General features: G+C 28.4%; 1 protein-coding gene across 1 annotated transcript in view; it reads right to left on the bottom strand.

Moving 5' to 3' along the window:
- The window catches only part of LOC142325715 (nephrin-like), an 885,014-nt gene that overhangs the window by 150,892 nt on the left and 712,047 nt on the right, over window positions 1-22,075 (bottom strand). The window contains exon 8 of the mRNA XM_075367746.1: window positions 15,142-15,272. Within this exon, the coding sequence (XP_075223861.1) occupies window positions 15,142-15,272 (131 nt within the window). The remainder of the gene's footprint in view (window positions 1-15,141; window positions 15,273-22,075) is intronic.

Here is a 22,075-nt window from a genome sequence, read left to right as displayed (position 1 = left end):
ACTACAAAGTACACAGGTATCCACTGTCTAATATCCAAATCCGTATAAAAATAACTAAACTTTACTAGTATTTGAACCTCAGAACCTTCGATTTCGAAAATCAGTTGTTAAACAAGTGATCCGTGATGATGAGGTTACCGCTAGACGAGTGAGATAAGACATGAGTCTTATCTCATAAGTCTCATAAGACATGAGTTTTATTATCTATAAAAACATTTTAATTTTCACATATAAAATAGTTTTAAAAGAAAATTTTCTGCTTTAGTTATATCTTTTAGGTAAAACATATCTCAAGACCAATCGAAGAATTGCCTTCATAAAATAAAAAAAAGGATTGGAATCAGGACATTTCCTACAAGCAAAAATTGATGGAATGTATCTGTAAAACTCTGCCGGGTTTTGAAAATCTACTCTTGTTTCGAAGTTGGTTAAAAAAAAATTAGTACCTATGATTCCCAAATTATATCAGTACAATTTTCAAATTTGTCTGATATAAATAATTATTATTTAGAAATAACATTGACAAAATATTGCGTTACAGTTAATTAAAAAGTTCATATTATAGCAAATAATAATGAAAATTATATTTCATAAAATATATTATATTATAAAAAAAATTATATTTTATATAGGTAAAAGAAAATGATAAAAATAAGTATATTATTTTTTTTTTTTATAAAAAAAGAAATAAAATGGTAATAAAGAAAAAATAACGTACGCAAACAAATATTTGATAATTTTAGTCGAAGGTATGGAAAATAAACTCTAAAATTGTACCTTAATTTTTTATAACATCAATAAAAAAAGTCCTAATGAAAAATATAAATTTCACAAAGAGATATAACTTTTTCCCTTTTTTATGCTTCCTCCTCTTTGGAACATAAAATTATTATTTTCATTTGCCTTTCAGTTATTAAAATGTCAGCACCAGGAAGTAATATTTACATTCGAAAGCATAGTTTTTTTTTAGTACCACTTCATTTTGTTCCTTTCTAAACGAAATTACAGTTATAATTATTATCACAATTTCTTAATTTATATTTTTATGTTAATTCTGTGCAAAATTATTCATCTTTTTTTATATTTTATTTTAAGTGGCAACATCTTCTATGTTTAGCCATTATTCTATATACACACAAAAGACATAACTAAAAATTATATCAAATAAAACAAAAAAAATATTATCTTTCTTTATCCTCTCATAAAAACAAAATCTTTGTTGGTATCATTTCTTTACCTTGAATATCTCATTCGTGATAGCCACAAGGTGATTTTTTTTTACTACAGTAATATTCTATAAACATATTTGATAATATTTTATAAGAAATATCAGAAAATAGTTGGTTATAACGGGAATGATGACAAGCTTGAAGATGTATAAAACTTTCTCCATCGAAAAATGTCTTATCCTGAAGTAGACTGCCGTTGCATTTCAGCGTACAACCATATATGCTTTAAATTATATTATTTTATATTCTTAGCAAATGTAATTGTAAAAATAATTTTTACAAACTCAACGTATAAAATCATTTGTATTTATAAAAATTATTTCACATAATTTCTGTACAGACTGCGTGGCTGAAAAGTAACTTCTTACATCCCCGTTTAACTTATTTTATAACTGAAATAACTGGATGTAGTTTGCGGAATTCTTCATTGAACCGAAGGTCTACTTCAATTGGATGAATATTTCATTCATTTTTCATTTATAGCGGTGGTAGTGAAGGGAAACTCAAACATTAAGATAGCGCCATTGGTTATTTGATATTCTATTCTGAAGAACTCGATAGGACAGGAAAAATCATGTAATGGAAAATCATAAATTTTCTATACAAAAATGGTGGTCAACAATATGTTTGTTTCAGAGAGCTAGAATTACAGTTGTATGCTCCCCTTTTAATTTTTTTGTTATATGAGGTATCCCAATTTTCTCTTTGAAAATCTTCTTCGATGATAGAGGCTAACTCAGTAAGTCCCAAATTAGAGTACTCGGCCTTCATAGTGGATGGGAGGCAAGGACGGCTCAAAGATTTTAAACGGGACATTATGGACAAGTGATACATTGTTTTATTTTTTAATACCGTAAAAAGGTAATAAATAAATAAGCAATAACACTCTTAAGAAAATGCTTTTAATTATCAAATTTATTAATATTTCTCCCGTAAGTGATTGATGATTCAATTTCTGATTTATATGAAATTCGTTTTCCAGTATACTACTGCACAAGCTTTGCCAGGCAAGTAAAATGCTAAAAAATAATACATTTTTTCATAATTAAAAAAAAATGTTTTTCTCAGAATCTTTCGTGACCAACACTCGAAAATTAGTTTCAAATCTCGAAATTATCTGGAATAAATGTTTTCCTGAGTGATATGAACAAAACAACAAAAAAAAAATTGAAATTCTGTCAACTTATGAGGTTTCGTTAATTTTCATCAATAAACCAATAATGTGAAGAAATTTTTATGAAACTGGCCTATTTGGAACCAAAAACAAGTAATTTATTACGCAAAAACTATTAAGGCTGGCTAAATTCGCAAATCGGGTTTGTCTGCAGTAACCAGAGTTCCAGGAAGCATGTTTTAACGGATATTTTCAAGCCATTGGATTTCATGAACACCACTTAAGAGTACAAACGGAATTAATTATAACATTTTCCTTTAAGCAAGTAGCATAAACAGAATGTTTATTAGCATTTGCACTGTTTATAGGTCACTAAATTTTTATAAAATAAAGAAAAGAAAAAAATTAACCCAACAATATTAACGTTTTATAAGAAAATTAAAAAATTTAGATTAAGTATTTTGGAAAAGATGTTATTTTACTCCACTATTTCTATATTGTTCAGTATTAATCCCAATTAGTAGTTAAAAATTTACTTATTTTTTCACGATTTACTTTCAAAACTCTACTTTTTAATATCTTTCTGAAAGGTTTTTTAAGAAAAATATTTTCAAACGACATGAAATTAGTTAAATAGATTATCAGGAAAATCCTCGAAAATAAAGTAAGATGGCTTTTAATTATTACCGATATTATGAAACACCCTATAAACTTTTAAACTTATCTGACTAGATAAACCGATTAATTAAAAATGAAGTACAAAGAGCGAAGAAATAACAATGACGCATAATGAGGATACAATGACAATGAGGAAACTACAATGGCAGCAATCAACTGGTCAACAGAGTGGAGTGCAGGGCCTTTTGGTAATAAGCCAGAAATTTTGTGAAAAATAATTAAAACATATAAGTTTATATTTTATTATACAATTTGCTCGCTGCAAAGAGTGCTTACAGAGATTTGAGAAAAATAACAATTTACAGAGGAGTGGAAAACAGCACTAAATCATCCACTTGACAAACAGGAAGCAAAACGAAAGTCAACAATTAACGAGGAATATCTATGTTGTCGGTTACATAAATATTTTTTTCTAAATCTATCCTTGAAAGATTAGAAGGACAAATTGAACCAGATACGATCATCAAGGTGGATTTAGGAAAGGGAGATCTAGCACAGAACACATTTTTAGCCTGAAAACAGTCATTAGGAATAAAAACTTCGCGAGGAAGAGAATAGTGATCACTTTAGTAGATTTTAAAAAGGCCTATGATTTAGTTGACCCCAAAAAATATTGTTAAACGTTTTATAGAATTTGGAGCAGACCCAAAACTTATAAAGCTCATTAAGCAGTCTCTTAGAGACACACTGTCCAAGATTAAATTTAAAGGGGAAACATCTCAACTTCTTGGAATCTAGACAAAAGACAGGCAGGTACGAACTGTCTCCTCTTCTCTTTAGTGTAATCTTGAAAAAGGTCATAAGAGAATACAGGAAAGCTTGTCAAGATAAAGGCCTCAAACGAGTCAAATTGGGGTATTAGGGGAGAATCTGAACATTGAATGTCTGGCCTTTGTCAATGATCTCACCGTCTTGGCAGAAGATATAGAAACGCGAGTAACGACTTAATTTTCTACACGGAATGGCCAAAAAGGCGGATTATAAAATTTCATAGAAAAAATGCAGTATATGAAAAATATTAAGAACGCACCAAAATTGTTATGGACAGAGCACGGAAGAATTAAAAAGACGAGCAAATTCAGGAACTTGGGTGAAGTTATCCAACCAAATGGAATGGAAAACATCGTCAGGATCAATAAAACTCTAAAAGTCCTATGAGCTAACGAAGGACGTGTACAATATGAAATTCATCTCAAGTATAGGCAAGATCAGGCATACTATAACGGTAATCCTACCGGAATTTTATACGCGGCAGAATGCGTAGCTCTGAAGTAAGGAAATGATAAATTGGAACTTGCTGAAAGACGGATACTACGCCCAAAACTATAGATGGTTAAAAATTAAGGATGAATGATGAACCTTACCGGAAGTTAGATAAAATCACGGAAGCAATACGTAAGCGAAGACTGACATTCTATGGAAAACTGACAAAATAGATTCAAACAAACTTACGAAGAGAATTTTTGACAACTGTAATGGTGACAAGACAACGTTAAATGGTTCAAGCAAGTTTAAAGTAACTAAAGGTAGCAAACATAAACGTGACGGATTTAAAAGACAGAAAGGCACTTAGGAAAAAATCTTAGAATTCAAAAAAATCCAGAAGAAGAAAGAAGAATGCGATAATCTAAAGTGGTCAGAAGAAAGAAGCAAGTGGCACAGTGAAAGAATTAAGGAATATTGGAGAGCTAAACCACTAGCCAAAAGTTAACTATTCTATGTGTCCTACAGTGATCGGTTTAGAGGGAAAAAGAGCATGTTTATACTTAAGCATTGATAAACTCTAAAAATAAGTACTGAAATAAGTTAAAGTTTTAACAGTCACGTTTATTTTATGGTACCTTATAGGTTTTTGGTAGTTTATAAGTTTTTAGTAATACTAATATTACTTATGTAACAATATTAATTATTTTAAAATTACAATATTAATATTTGTACAACAGTTCCACAATACTATTCTTCACAGGAAAAGGCTAACATTATGGTTTTATAAGTTAAGACCACCAATAAAAGCTAATGATACATTGAAATACACACTTCCTTTGTCAAATATGTAATTTGAGGACATTTTATTGATTGTGGTTGGTATGACAGTTTGATTTTGGAAGAAATGTCAGAGAAGTGTCATAAATAATACAAATGAAAAAGGATAACTAAGAAGGAATGATGAGTTGGTCACTGATGTTAGTTTATAGGAAAGATTTAAAAAAAAAACAATTTTGTAGGAAATGAAAAACAATATTGTTCTGAAATAAATCGATTCTAATCTGTTTTTTCCATGGAATATATTTTTCGTGTTATTCTTAACAATCGTCAACTTCACATAAAACGATATTAATCAACAATAATTCAATTATTATGCTTCATTTTATGATGAAACGGTGTTTTTTTTTTTGTTTTTTTTTTTTTTTTAATTTAATTTAACTGACTGGATTGAAATTGCAAAGGTTACTCAAATAAACAATTCCGTAAATAAATAAAAATTGTTACTTTTGGTGAAGTTTTTAATACTGTATCAAGTTTGATGAGAAATAACGGTTTTCTACACATACATATAAAAAAAAAAAAAAAAACATATAAAACTCTGAAATCATGAAAAAATATCATAAAAAAATAATCGCAAAATAAGTTTAGTACAGTCATGTTATCTCAATGTAGACTAACTAATAAAATATAACAAAGTGAACTGAGAGAACTTGAGAGTTGAGAGGATTACAAACAGCAGATCGATTCAGTTTTGGAACAGAAATTGCTCTAGAAATAAGCCTGAGGCTAACATTCAGTAATTTTAACAGCACTATATGGCGTTGGTATCTCTTGAGTCTGTTTACTAGTAAGTTAAAGAGTTTTGGAAAGCAGTAAAAGTTTGTAGAATCGATCTTACATTTAAAGACGCGTTAGTAATCGACTAAGTTTCGTAAAAAAAAGTAAAAAAGAAATACTAAGAATTTCGCTGGACTTAATTCGGTTAACTTATCCGGAAGACAGTTATAATTAGCTTATATTTACTTCAATAACAAGCTAAACTGTATTTTGACTTAAATAATTTAGCTAAATAATCGTAATTTATTTATTTATTTTCCAATTATCAAAATATTTATACCGTACAAAAAATAAGAAAGAAAAAAAAATATATATATATATATATATATATATATATATTGCTTACAAAACTTTTATTCCCAACCGAAAGAAAAATCTACAGCACGCAAAAAGTGTAAATAATAGCAAAAACTTCAAATGAGTTTTCTAAGCATAAAAAAATCTATATTTAAATTATATTTAATTTCTGAACAAGTTTATAGTTATTCAGATAATTAGCCCTTTATATAATTAGTACAATAATCAAGCAATAGCATGTGACAAATAAGTATAATAGTTAATATAGAGAAAAATAAATATGTGTAACATATATTAAAAATTTGGCGTTGTATTTGTTGGTCAATATAAAATCACTTTATACAGAGCAGAAGAGAAGTGATTCTAGGTAAGAATTCTTAAGTAATTGGTCAAACATTCAATCATGAACTATTAGATGAAGACTGTACCACTCGTTCTACAGATGTTAACAAAAATATAATAATATATATTTATTTTATACAAAGCGATAAAATATATATATATATATATATATATATATATATATATATCACAGCTCATTATATATATATATATATAGAGTATATAGTAAATAGAGGGATGTTTCAGTTAATATTTCTTCTCAGGAACTGCACGTAATACTTTTATACAGTGTAATACAGGAAAACAGGAAATTTTGAAATAGTGTAGATAGCTCTAGGTGAATGTCAGCACTGAATACTTGTAGAAGCCAGCTCACACCATCTTGTCATTTAGTTAACAAATATGGAAAAAAGTAACAAATGGAGGCTGTGCGCAGAGAATTTCGCGTACAGTTTAATTTAGGATGGCACGATCGTGTACAGTTAGCACCTGCAATTTACAAATGAAAATGTAATACAGAAGAAACACGTCCAGCAATGAAAACACCGTATGGCACTGTGCGAACTGTTCGTACACCGCACAATATCGAGGCTGTGCAAGATGCCCTCATTGTTCAATCCGTAATAACACAGTGTTTTTACAGTTGCATAATTCAACTGTTCCAAGAATACTGTTGCAGAACCTTACCATCCTTAAAGTTGCATGTCGTCCATGAACTGCAGCCAAACGATCTCATAATGTGCCATCAATTCTGTGAACGAATGGTCGTAAAGATAAATGAGATCAATAACCTTTTTAAAAAGTTGTGGATATTGAAGGAAGGCCATTTCAACCTTAACGGTTTTGTTAATTAATAAAACTTTTCATTTTTGGGCGCAAAATAATCCTACATAGCTAACTAGCAAAAATATTTCTGTGCAGTGTGGAATGATAATGTATCCCCAAAATAGGCCATTATTTTTTTTGAAAACGAGATGGTCTTACGGTTGCAACCCTCATCTATCGATACGTTGCCGTGCTGAAAACCTTTGTGACTGGATGTAAGTCAATTGTGTGACAACCGTATAATTTCAAGAAATGATGGCATTTCATGACCTCCCAGGTCACCTATATAGTAGTCTAACTGTAACAACAGAAGAACTGAAGCCAAGATCCGAACAGAAATTACTGAAATTCCAGTTGAAATGTTATGTGAAACAATGCAGAGTTTCACTACGAGACTGCAGGAATGTCTTCGCAGAGCTCACCTGTATGATGTGATTTTCAAAAAAATAAACTTTATATATGTATACAAAAATGGCATGTTTTTTTTCTATTTAAGAGTTATAAATAAATTTATTTAATATAATTTTTTCATAAAATTTAATTTTCAAAATTTCCCGTTTCCCTGAATCACTCTGTACAATCAAACTAATAATCTATAGCCAATTTAAAATATTTAATTCTATTATATAATTCAGTTACACTGCAGATCCACCTTTTTTTTCTTTTTTTCTTTTTTCTGCATATCCTCCGGAACCACCGTGAGGCATTACTTTAGAAGATGAATGAGGATAATAAATATGAATGTGAATGAAGTGTAGTCTTCTGCTGTCTCAGATCGACCATTCCTGAAACGTGTGGTTAATTGAAATCCAACCATCTTTACCCCGTAGGGGAAGACACCCTCCATGTAGCAGTTTCGGTCGCCACGTCACCCCCTCCGTATTTGCTTTACCGGAGATAATTTTCAGAACCCCGGAAAAAGAAATGTCTCAGCCTTGTTCTTGCCTCAGTCAGGATGCAATTGATGCGAATACCACATGTGGTATTTCTATCGGTGTACTACCAGGAACCAAAGAATACTAGTGTCCACGATCTAGTAATCAAATCCGTATAAATGTAACTCGCCTTTACTAGAATTTAAACCTTAGAACTCACGTATTCGAATCAGCTGATTTGTACATTAACCCCTAATCATACTTAATCGTAACCCATTCTATGATTTAACAAGATATAATTGAATTTGAAAGTGTTTAATTTAAAGATAATTGGTTTTAGATATATCCTATACCATTCAACTATTATAAATTATCATAAATTGAGATTAATTTCAGCTTTCAAAATACTACATATGCGTGGAACTAGTAAACTATCATATACAGCGACAGTATAACTACTGGCTATTGTGTAAATTTATCAAAACACATAATCAGACTTCATAACCTGCTCTATCTCTCTACGGATAACATTATTTAAATTTAAAATAATTATAGTATTTATAAATAATATAATAATATTATTTAGGTAATAAATAATATTTTTTATCAGTCAAATCAATCCAAAAGATTGTAAACAATTAATACAAAATATAGGATGGAAAAACTTGATAGAATTAATTCCAAAAAAAATAAATATTCATTTTTTTGTACATGTGTATTAATAACAATAAGAAAAGCCTAACCTTCATACCACTGCATGTACCATAGTTTCAACACCATAAACGGCTACTGACGTCAATGGATGTTAGCATTCATTTTCCGCTGCTAAAATTTTAATCTCTGCACGTTGTTTACATGCGTTAATGTAGCAGACGTACTCGACTCTTTAACAATGGCTTCTGACAAAATGAGAGAGCCTATGTCAACGAGTTTTGGAATTTAATAGCAGGATAATGAAAGTACAAGACGGCAGCATCTGTCGCTTTGTACGACATTTTCTTCTACCGTTAGTTCCAGTATGCTTTACATTTCATCTGCCTATCTTACATACATGCATATTAACTTTAATATGATTATTTCAATGTATTTTAATATAGATTACTTTCTTATTACTTTTTTCCTCAGCAATCCACTATTTTGCCCTTTTCAGGGCTCACAGGTCATTCAAAGATTACGATTGTAAATATTTACAACGAATAAACAGAGAATCAGGCAAAAGGAAGAAGACGACACTAAAGAAGTAAAAACGCTGTTCCATGTCAGCTAATTCAGCTCATCCCAAGCTGCTGCAGGAGGAGCAGGAAGATGAAGAAGAAGAAGAATCTCCAAACATAGATTTCTTACCCTTCCTTCTACTTAAAATTATAAAATAATCAGGCATTCACTTACAGACACCATATGCGACATCCACCACGAAGGAAGTGCAATCAATGGATCTTCTACAAAATTAGGCACCATCAGACGCATTTGTGCTAGACCAAAAGGCACGAGAACAAAAATTCTTCAATGGATGGACTGTAGGTGAATCGCGTCGGGAGAAGGACACAAACGTCTTGCTGTCAAAAATTCTCTTACATATTAAGCTGAGGAAGCTTATAGAGTGCTGAGTGAAACGTTTAGTATTTAATTTATAAGTTTGTATAGTTGATTGGTTAGCCAAAGAAATTAATATATATATAAAATAACTGCCAGATAAATACAAAGATCCAGCAGCAAGGGCTAATATCCAAGCTTTGCAATGAATAGGTGATAAAATATCCTTGCGTCTCGTTTCGTCATGTTTTATTTTTCTTAATAGATAAGGACTGAGTGGAAGCAGTAGTTATTCAAAGAATTATTGGCCACAAAAAGCGGTACATTAATTAATTTCTTTATAATATATATACACGTCTTTCGTGTGACCATGAAACTTGCTAATCACTTGAGATAAAAAAAAAAATAATAATAAAGTACTGCTTGTAGAGCTGACATCTGCTATATTTTATAGGAACTGGCATGTTAATAATGTAAGTTAGCCTGGGAATCTGAGAAGTAATTTTCTTCTTTTCACTTATGTTTTTCCTAATACCCCTGTTTTATTGGTTAAATGAACTGCTTCACTCAACAAAAATAAATTTCAAGAACATATTTATAATTCTGAGATCAATAGATTATCCAAGCAGATTTATTTTCTGCATAAAAGCTTTCTATGTAGCAGTTTGCTTTTTACCTTTACTTACTTTTTGGATCACTCCTTATGTAGCAAATTTTTGTAACTTTGGTTTATTTTTTCCCGATCTTAACATTTGGTACCTCATTAGTATTTCTTATTATATACCATAATCAATCAGTACAAAAAAATATTCTTCTTGCCTCGTTAATAAGATCTCTTTTTTTTTTTACTTTTAAGACCATAATGGATCACTTTAGTTCATTTTTTTGTTAAAGTTCTTTCTTTTCTTACTGATTTGTTGATTTTCAGCTTTTCTTTTTTGCCAGTAATTTCTAAGGGTTTCAGATCTTCTTGCCCTTTCTTGTTCAGAGTACACCCGGCTTATTGTTTTCTTGGGTTTTGATAGGAATCTTGTTTCTTTATTTTTTAATTTGTCATAGTTTCCGGTTTTCTTTTTTAGGTTTTCATGGGTTATGTCTAATTCTTCCATGTCTTTCTGTACTTCGTTCAACCAGTTCGGTCTGCTTTTCTTCTTCCAGAAAAGTTCGATTATCCGTCTGATAAGTCTGGTCTCTTCCATTCTGAAAATATAACCTAGAAAGGAAATTCCTTCTTTCTAAATTTATTAGTTATCGGGATGATCGTTTAGTAAAGCTCTTCGTTTGGAATAATTCTCCAAATCCCGTCTTTTTTAATGTTTTTGTTATAGATGTTAAAACATTTTTGTTATAGATGTTTTGTGTTTTTATTGTGGCTTTGATGAGTTTATTTATTCTTTCATTTCAGTTTGGATTTTCTTGGAGGTTGTGTGTGATGTTTTCCCCCAAATATTTAAAGTTTTCTGCTAGTTCTATGTCATTATTGTTATCTTTTACAATATAGAAAAAGAAAAAAAAAATTTACTTACATCTGCCATTACGGTGACCGTGGAATAGATTTATGTTAATTTTTCATACTTACAAAACAGTTTATAATAAGGAAAATACGTACCGATAAATGAGCTAATAAAACAAATTATAGCGTAATATGATCTACAAAAATGACATGTCGTCCATTTCAACCATCGATTTTTTAACTGTTAGCTTATTTAGTCACAAATCTTACGCCACTTATATATGTTTTCTATTTATTAACATTATTCCTAGCAACAAATTTCTGAGAAATCTTCAACGGAAAAATTTAAATAAATATAATTGTTTCATGAAAGAATCATTTTACAGATATGATTTCATAAATTAAAAAAAATATATATATATTTTCAGGAACTTGAAAACTTAAATCAATTTTAAATATATTCTTAAAATTTTTGTTACCAAGATTTCATTGTAACTGACACAAGTTGGTACGTTAGAAAAGAACAAGTACAATAGAATTCTACAATCGTATTAGACGCTTTTTACCTAACTGTAAAGACGGGTCGTTGACCATTCAAACCGCAACTTCCTTAGAAGCCCTATAACCGATTTCCCCACGATGATACCGCATTGGGTTTCCTTTATATTTCCTTGCGGTCTGATTTTATCTTATATTACGACACTTTCTTCATCATTTCATAAATTGCCTTCTTTTTCATATGCTCCGAAATACATTTACTTATTATATTAAGAAAATGTAACATTTCAGTAGATTTAAGTAAAAAATATCTAAAAAAAAAGTTTTAATATTTTTTACCTTTTTCTTCAAATATATTAATAACCTATTACCGGCCTTAAAAAACTTGAGTTTATCATAGGATAATATATTCACAATTTTTTACTTTTACTTTATAAAAAATGAAATACGGTTACTAATATATATTTTATCATAATTTATTATAATTATGATTATTATAAATCTATCACATTTTAATATCATACAACCTTTTTTATAATCTATATTCTACAATATTACAAGGTTTTGTATTATTATATTATATTATAGGGTTGTAATATTTTACTTTATAGGACTGTAGTATTGGAATAATTGTAATGTTGTTCTGCATAAAGACATGTAATATAGTAAGTAATAGTGAACTGTAATGTAATATGAAACTACATGTGTATTGTAATATGATAACTGATGTTAACACAATGATTATTGTACGCTCTCGTGCAAAAACCGCTAGACTACTCAAGTGTTCTTTGGTTTTTGCAAGTTGAGTCATGCACAATAATTATCGTGAAAAAAAATATTGCTATTTATCACTATTAAAATTGTATCGATTTCCTTTAAAAGTTTTATTTATTTTTTTTGTTTTGATTTTTTATATCAAAAAGATTTGTGATTTTATTAACGTATGTTTTTTGTTTTACAATAGATTTCATTCCTGAATAATTATCAAAAAATATAGGTCTAAGTTTAACACCTATTTATACACCATGGATGAAATCAATATAAAAAGAGAATATCTGATTCTTGTAAATAATAATCGGGGTTGAATTTTGATTCCAAAGAGATTAACCTTTTTTTACGCAGCTTAATACGAGCTTTTGTTTTTAATTTATCCATCAAAAAAGACTGTTCAACCAACCTATTAATAAATATTTTTATGAGTTATAAAATAATAAATCATAACGAATAACCTGACATCTATAAATTAAAAATCCTACATATTCAGACTACGCTAGAGTGTCTAAATTTAGAAAGTTTAATTGAAGCATGGGGCGGTAAGGAGTTTGTTGGACCAGCGATTGGCTTCTTGCTATTTAATAACGTCCTATCTTGGCACACTATCCCCTCCACTGTATTATTTTCATTCTCAACACTACTTCAGAAACCGAGTAATTTGACCTGAACCTCAGATAATCCTCAGTACTGCGCATCTATGTGTTTTCGCTTTGTAAACTTCAACCTAGTAATTCCTAGAAAAGAAATAACTTTGTAAAATAAGTAATTTTAAAAAAAGGAAAAAATACGATTTTTTTTTAAATGTATTTTTCTAACCGATCAGAAAAAAAAAACAATTAATAAACTATTATTTTTCAGTGAAAAATTCCCAGAATTTTTTTTTTAACTGAAAAATAAATTAGATCAGAATAACAAATCCGGTTAACAAAAACAATTTTTATTTTATAATAAATAAAATGGAAAATAACCTTAAAAAAACAAGCAAACAAGTATTCATAGTTATTATTTCGTTATTAATTTTGAAAGTAAAATAATTACAAAAAATATGTGTTTGTAGAACCAATGATGTCTTTTCTTTAATTCACATCTATTTTTTTATTTACTTTTATACAAGTAAAGTAAAGTATTTACTTTTTAAAAGTAAATTGGCCTAGTAAATGGAACATGATGTGTGATATGAGCGGCATAAATGTGATCTAAGGAAGAATATCCATACAGATTTCCGTAATATTATATCATAAATTAGACTTTAGGAATCAAAATAATGTAAACTATGATTGCTATGAATAATTTTAAGGAAGCTTAATTTCCATTGTATCAAAATTCACAGGTATTTTGAGAGTTACCCATTCTATTTTTAACTTAATATAATATAAATATATTGTGACAATTATGAATTGTGATAAATATTATGAATTTAAAAGTCCAAAAGAGATTATTTGTACGATATCCTCTAGATTAAGTACTTATGACGAATTGGTAACCAATTCGTCATAAGAATCCTGGACTGATTTATTCGAAAAGATATCAAGTATTTTCAAATCATACATTTTTAAATAACCCTGTATCTAAATAAATTTTAAGAAATATCTATTTTTAAAAGTTCTTTTTGAAAAGTGAAAAATCTGTACGTTTTCCGTAAGAAAGTAAAACCGTTATGGTCCGGAAAATGTTAAATAATTAATGATTATGTGAAACTTTAAAAACCTTTATATATTTTCTAAAATAATTTAGTGAAATGATCTGTTAAATATGACGGTAAATTATATTAAAAAAAAGTAGAAAGGGAAGCATATTAAAAACCATTCCCATACATCAAAGTAATGTGCTGGATTACATACACGAAGGTAGGTTTTCTGTTGTCCGGTTTCATAAATTAAAGATGATTCTTAATTTATTTTGATATAAATTATTTCTATTTTTTTTTCTTCGGCTATATAAGCCGAAATTATCTTACTAAATATAGATGTATATCTATATTTAGTAAGATATATAACAGTTTAGTCTGATATTGCATTTTTTTTCTATGCATAGCGCTGTCGTACAGTTGTATGCACAGTAGGAAATACATAAATTTTTAATTAAAAAATCAAAATATATAAATCGATGTAACATAATATCGAATAAAAAATAATAAAAATTTAATATTGGTGATAAACTTTTTTTTTCAAGACGGTTCAAAGCGTCAACATTTCAAACGTAAGGTGCAGCATGTATTTATGAAATAAGTCAAGTATTTACCATACTTTAATTTAATTTTTCATATTTAGAAAAAACTGATTTTGAAAAAAATTTAAAATTTGAAAAATAGATTTCTTGTATGAGTATTCTGAATGATACAATTGAGCTATAATATAATCCACTTCTGAAGAGAACAGTTTTTTATTTTTATCTAAATTCTAAAGTAGTTAAAAGTTATTAAGTCTTAATTAACTTCTTTGTATGTGAATTCTGTAATAAAAAAATTAAGTTATATTAAAATTAAAAGTTTAAATTTATGATTTTTAGATAAATAATACTAAAAGATTTTCAAATTAATTACTGCTTAAAATTAATAATTATGTTAAAAATAACATAAAATGACGTGATTTAAGAATATATAAAATATTTTCATTAACGTAGATATAAAACTATAAAAAACCAAAACCTAAAAGCTATAAATCTACTGTAATAGAAAAGTAAAACAACAACAATACTTACGTTGTGATACCATGAGAGTTTCCTCCACGGGGGATTTGATCTAACATGGCACTCGAAATAAACATCATCTCCCTCTTTGATATCCGATGCGTTCAATGTGCTTCCCAACCACAAAGAAACAATAGGTGGATCTGAAACAACAAATAAAATACCGTACTCAAAATAATTTGAAAAAAATTTACTTGAAGATTTAAAGTTCATAAAATAACTACGAGATATATTGACAGTAAACTGCTCGTCCTCTTTACTATTTAACCACACAGGTCGGTAAAGATGGTTTAACATAAGTTTCTATTCAAATAGTTTCTATTTTGATTTTTTTTCTTTTTGAAACTTCTAAATTTACTTTATATTTTAGATAATTATTTGAAATTTCATTTGTTATTTATTCTCATGATAGTCGCATATAAATTGTTTAAATTCATAACAGTTAATATATAAATTTTTCTGTGAATTTTTATTTGGTTATTGGCAATTTAACTAAGTAAATTCATGCCAAATCTAAAAAAAAATAATGCTTTTCGACTCGAATTTACTTTGTTTTGTAAACTTTTTTCGGAAAATACTGAAAATGCAGGTGTTGGGTTTATTACCCTCTGAATTTTCATATTACATTGCATAATATAGTAAACAAATTTTTTCAATAAATTATATTCGTTTTGAATAGCATTATACGATTTTAGAGAAGAAATCTAGGCTGAAATATTTCGCTAGCGTTTCCAGATCTATTTTTATATGGATTTTTTTTTTCATTATTTTTATAAGAGGAATAACCTCAACTTCAGAAACTTCCTGAAACATTTTAATGTGTGTGTGTGTAAGTGTGCGCGCGCGCGCAAGTATATATATATATATATATATATACACTCGTTTCTACTAATCAAGTATGGGAAAACCTTTAATGCGAGTAACTTTCCAACACTAAAATATTATTTACCAAATTCTCTTATTTTTCTGTCGATATAACTACATCCAGGAGGCTCTACTCAAAATATTTTAAATGGATAGCTTGTGCTATGAAAACACCTTTTTCAGGAGCAGTAAAAATCAAAAATTTAGTTGCGAAAACTTCCAACTAAGTACGATAAACCTAATCAAAACTGCTGATATTACATTTTTTTTACAGTTACTTTCCAAAGTAATTTATAGCACTTCTGAAATTGTTAAAAAATGAAATAGAGAAATATGCTCAGCAAATCACCTCCAGAAAATGATCCGGTTTTCTATACGGAGATCATTACTTAGGATCCCACTATACCACCTTTGGAACTAGCTATGATAAATTTTAAATGGTGTTTGATTAATATAGTCAGTCGTAACCTGAAGTTTATACGCCAAAACTTTTGTTTTTCAATACCCTATAAAATTATTTTCACAGCCTTACCCTTTAGATTTACTTACCTATGAGGATCCCAAACGTCTTTGGTCCGAATTGTCCAAATTCGGAGTAGAAGATCTTTTGAATGTAGGATAATCTGCTAAATTTTATTTTTATATTTTTATCTCTGGAAAAACTATTTATGAGTTACAAATTCTTTATAATTTTTTTAATGAATTTGAAAACATAATTTCAAGATTAGAATTTTTCTAAGTAAAAATTATTTTTTTTAGATTTTATCTACACTGGTATTATTTTTTATTTTTATTTGTGTTTTAATGATATGTGCGAGCATCAACTGCTACGATCATTCAGCCCGAATGGAAATTTATAGCGTATGAAAGATGCCTTGCTTGACTCATGAACCTGGAACTCATGTCAGGGATTCGAACCCAGAAAAATAAAAAAAAATAAACCCTACGGTTTTATTTGAAATTATTTTAATTATCAGATTATTTTTAATTTCAAATAATTTTCTTAGTTTATATTTTTATTATTTTCATTAAATTATTATAACCTCAACGTTACTTTTGCACATTGTGTCAAATAGCTGTACGCTATGTGTCCAAACCGGTTTTAGAATTACCTTGTATATCAAAAGTTTATTGGTCAACGACATATGCGAGTTCCTATTTTCACAAAATAAACTTTAAAATAAAACATGTTATTTCACTGTAAAGTATTTAAAAATTAAATCAACAATATAAAACATTGGTGGTTTTATGTCAACCTTGCAGAAATAAAATAATTATAATTATTTCTGATATAAATATTCATAATTAGTTAATTCCTATGGGATATTTGAAATACATAATGAGTAAAAAGTAAGTTTTAAAATTTTATTTCCAATTTAACGCACTAGTGAATAATTTACCACATTTTATATTGAACTACTTTTGTTCGTTCTAGATTAATTTTCCATTCCAATAAATTTTTAATTAGCAGTTTTTTTAATACTAGTGGTCATTCTGATTATTTTTCCATTCTAAATAAGAATAAATATTTTAAATATTAAAAAATTTAATTAAAGATAATTCTGTACTACAGTTTAAAATAATATTAATTGTTTACTTTTTATATAAAAATGTAAATATTTAAATAATAAAAATTAATAATAATAATTTAAATCATAATATGTTTAATAATATTAAAGAATATTTGTTTTTATTTTTACAATAATATCAATGAAAAGAAATTTACAAGCAATCGTGATTATATTTTATTGCAACTACTACGTTAACTTGTACGTTATCATTCAGTGGTGAAAGGCAATATTTAATATTTAACTTCAATATCTCATGTTAATAATAAATTCTTTAACAAAGTTCCTTCTATAATTTTCTTTAAGGCATTTATATATATATATATATATATATATATATATATATATATATATATATATATATTAAAATTTTATTAGACACAAATAATATGTTAATAATACGTTGAATGCATATATATATATATGCATTCTTATATGGTGTAAATATACATACATAGAGGTTCAGTAAATAAGGAAATAAGTCAGTGAAGTATTATTCCTATACTTTTTTTACGTTTTTTGCAACAACAGACACTTGCAGATGTAGTAAAAACATACATTTTTAAAATTCAGTACATACTCCATTTACATGCAGAACAGGATGGTATTGCTAATTCTTTCAATACTATTTTCTCTTTTAGGTACATAACTTATACTATCACGTAAAATCAACTGCAAAGAATACATTACTAAGATCAAAGATTAAAATTCATGTTATATTACCTCGTTGACAAAATAAAACTTAAAACCGGACTTCTTAGTATATTTTAATGTAAATATGAGTAATTTTAAACAAAATTTTAATCATATCAGCTTAATAAAACAGCTGTTGTTCTACGATGTCAATTATTTATCCATGCGATATTTTGGACGTCATGCCAATCATTTTAATTTGGTTTTCTTTAGTCATTTGTCTGGTTTGAGGGATTTCTATATTCCTTTCTATCCTTTGCCGATTTTTTAAATCGGCATTAATTTTTATAATCGACAATATTCTTTTATAATACACATCTTAAATCCAAAATTTTCCATTATCTATTTTATATAACATTCTTATTTATGCTTTATTTAATTATTTTTCCACCCTTGTAGAACCAAAATTTATTAATACTAAATACATTAATATATCCAAGGCCAGCAAGAATTTTTTCTATTTATAAAATTCTACAATATTTTTCCTTTAAATCTCTTCATTTGATATTCTACAAACAGAACTAACTTTCAAAGTATACATACACATTTTTAATGCCTCTATTTTCTTTTGTTCTAGCTTCTCTTCTATCCCATCATATAACGGTATAAATGATTTTAAGAATTAATTTTTTTATAATTCTTTTATCTAAATTTTTATATCAAATAACTTATCTATTTCGTCAATTTTTGTTTGTTTAATTTATATATATTTCAACCAGTTTTTTCAGCTTGCTGCTAGATCTGGGTGTGTGTGTGTGTATGTGTGTATAGGTAAACTAAATTACTGCTACTGCCTTTACCAGGACTCGAAACATAGAACTCAATAAAAAGTAAAAAACTGTGATTTATATTGTATTCTATCCCGCCGCAAAATCAGCTGTTTTTCGAAGTCAAGAGTTCCAAGAATCAAATCCTTGTAAAGGTAGTTTCTTTTATATGGATTTGAATGCTAGATTGTGAATACCGGTGTTTTTTGGTGGTTGGATTTCAATTAATCACATGTCTCAGGAGTGTCGACCTGAGTCTGATCTAGACTAAATATTTACCGGTACATTTACTTTTGCAATGCGCTACGTCAGGCCTGGAAAACTTGTATCAGTAACTGTATTTGCCTACACACATGCGCGCGCGCCAATACCCACCAGTAGCTGGAAAACTGTTTGGAGAAATAAATATATGAACACTTCTATCATGACACTTAACTCATTATTCTCCTTCTTTCTCTTTTATTTCAACACTTTTCTTTTATTGCTTTTACTTTCTAAAAATGTCTAACTGAAATCATCTAATAGTAATGCATATCAATCAATACATCATAATTATTCCAATTTTACTAAAAATAGCAATATTATTAATTAACTTTAACATACCGTTTTTCGTCTCTTTAACAGTAAAAAAAAAAATCTTTGATTTTGTATATTAGTTACTTCCTTTGATACAAATTAAAATGTGAAAGAGGAAAAAAATACGTGAAAAGCTTTATCCTTTCCTCAATTCTTGTTGAATTTTATTAGGTCATTCATCAATTTGATTTGACTTCTATATAAACTATTTATCTTTCTCGTCATTTCAACTGTAAAAATTCTAATCCCTTTTATATAATTAATTTTTTTTTCTCTGAATCTTAAGTTAGTGTTTACCAAAGTCTACTTCTACTTCATGTTATATTATGTAACAATAGAATTATAATTAATGTACAATACAAAGAAAATGCAAAGGTGTTTAGTACCCCAGGTCCAGTATTTCTGATTATTAACATACCACCAACATGAAACCACCCTTCATCTGTGAAAAACATTTGATCTAAAATTTCAATGTTGCCTCTAATGAAGTTCTTGAACTATTGACACTAGCGAACCCTTTTAGCATAATTAGTTAGCTCATTGAAAATCTGCAATCGATGCGGATAACATTTAAGCATTCTCATCACTGCAAGTGAAATGTTCTTATCCCGGCTTATTCCCGCATAGATTTATGAAATCTTGTAACTGCCACTTTAACGTCCTTTACGACCTGCATCGTTAAAACTGACCTGTGTCGAGCACGGCTCTAGTCTAATACCGAATCTGGTTCACGAAATTTTTAAAAGAACTTCTGAATAACACTTTTACTGGTGCTTCCTTCGCCGACACAAAACATGAAATTTTGACTTTAAATAAGTTTCCATCACGAATACACGTTTTCAATTGTTAACCGCATTTTAACAAAAGACACGTTTACGCATCCTTGTTCAAAAGCCAATACTCGATAAGGACTGGCAATAATCAAATATGCAGGCAAAAACCAAACGGTTCTTCCAAATCCAGTTCCAGTCGTACCAACATCTTCCACATTATTTTACATATGTTACACTGATATAGAGGCATTTTAATAAAAAATATGCGTTTAGCATAAAAAACTGAGTGACGAGGCCTCTTTTCAGTTGAACACACCTTTGTATATATATATATATATATATATATATATATATATACCGTATTTATACTTGTGCGACCTAGTATATTTTTTTAAGCTTCACCACGGGTTTTTTGACTGACTCAAAAGCAGTCTTGATCTCTAATATAATTAAATTTTAAGTAAATTTCCTGAAATTTTTTTTTTTTCAGGAAGTACCTATATACCAAACATATATTTCTTATAATATTTTTCTGTACCACTAAAACTTTGTTTAAATAAACAACTTTGATATTTCGTACTTTTGATCATTATCATTTCGCATAAAACCATTTTAAATATTAAACATAAATCCAACTGATTTCATTATTTTAAAGGCTTTTATACTTTTTTAGTTATCTTTTTCCTACTATATTCGTACTAATAATTTTAAACTAAACAAAGTAAACCAGCTTTATCTACATTATGGTAAGGTATGGTAATGTTGGAAAGTACTTCTGCAAGAGTTCAAAACATACACACGCGCGCCATTACCGTTCAAATTATATTCAATGATTCAATAGAAATGAATTGAATCAAATAAATTTAATAATAAAATTGACATTTGTATTTTACAAAAGTTGTATGATGAGTAATAACTTAAAAGAAAAAAAAAACCAGTTGAAAATGAATAAATCAATAATTTAAAAGAAGTAGAAATCTTGAGAGAATGAAATCAAATAGTATTAATAACGTTATAAAAAAAAGAAGAAATAGAAAGAGAGAGATGATCCAGTAAATGTCTTTCTTGGAGAAAGGAAAGATCCCCTGTTCGTCGTCCTTCATAACTTATGGAAGGAAGAAGGAAAGTTCTCCGGCAGACGTTATTGGATAAGTTTTGACTTAGTTTTTCTTTCAGAGCGGCAGTAGCTTGTGTACCCTTCCCTCTTACGACGACCTCCAAATTCTATTGAAAACCGGCTGAGTTCCCACGGCTCGGCTTATACAGACGCACACAGCCAGATTTCAACCTACTTCTAGCACGGGATGTAGTAAATAGCTCCCTCTATCGCTGCTAGCAACTTTTCTAAGTAACTCCGACTTTACTTCGGAATCTTACCGAAGAAATTCAAATATAACTTATTCTTCTATTTCTAATTTTTCAAGTAGTAAGAAACCATTATACTGACTTGCTAGTTTGTATTCAATATGGGTAGTTGTTTTATCACTGAAAAAACTACCTTTTATAACTTGATACCACAATAAAAATAAAGAGAGATTTTCTATTGAGTCACAATCCTCAAGAGAAACAAAAATTAAAACACTGTAGAAATTATGTACAAGCACTAGTGAATTAGAAGAAATTAAATTACACATAAAAAAAAAAATAATAATAAAATAAAATTACGAAAAAACGTAGTAAAATATACATATTAGGTTAAATGCTT

Source organism: Lycorma delicatula, chromosome 5, assembly GCF_047948215.1.
Source record: "Lycorma delicatula isolate Av1 chromosome 5, ASM4794821v1, whole genome shotgun sequence".
Taxonomy (NCBI): domain Eukaryota; kingdom Metazoa; phylum Arthropoda; class Insecta; order Hemiptera; family Fulgoridae; genus Lycorma; species Lycorma delicatula.
The sequence above is the reverse complement of the archived record's forward strand: the minus strand, read 5'-3'. Positions and strand labels throughout refer to the sequence as shown.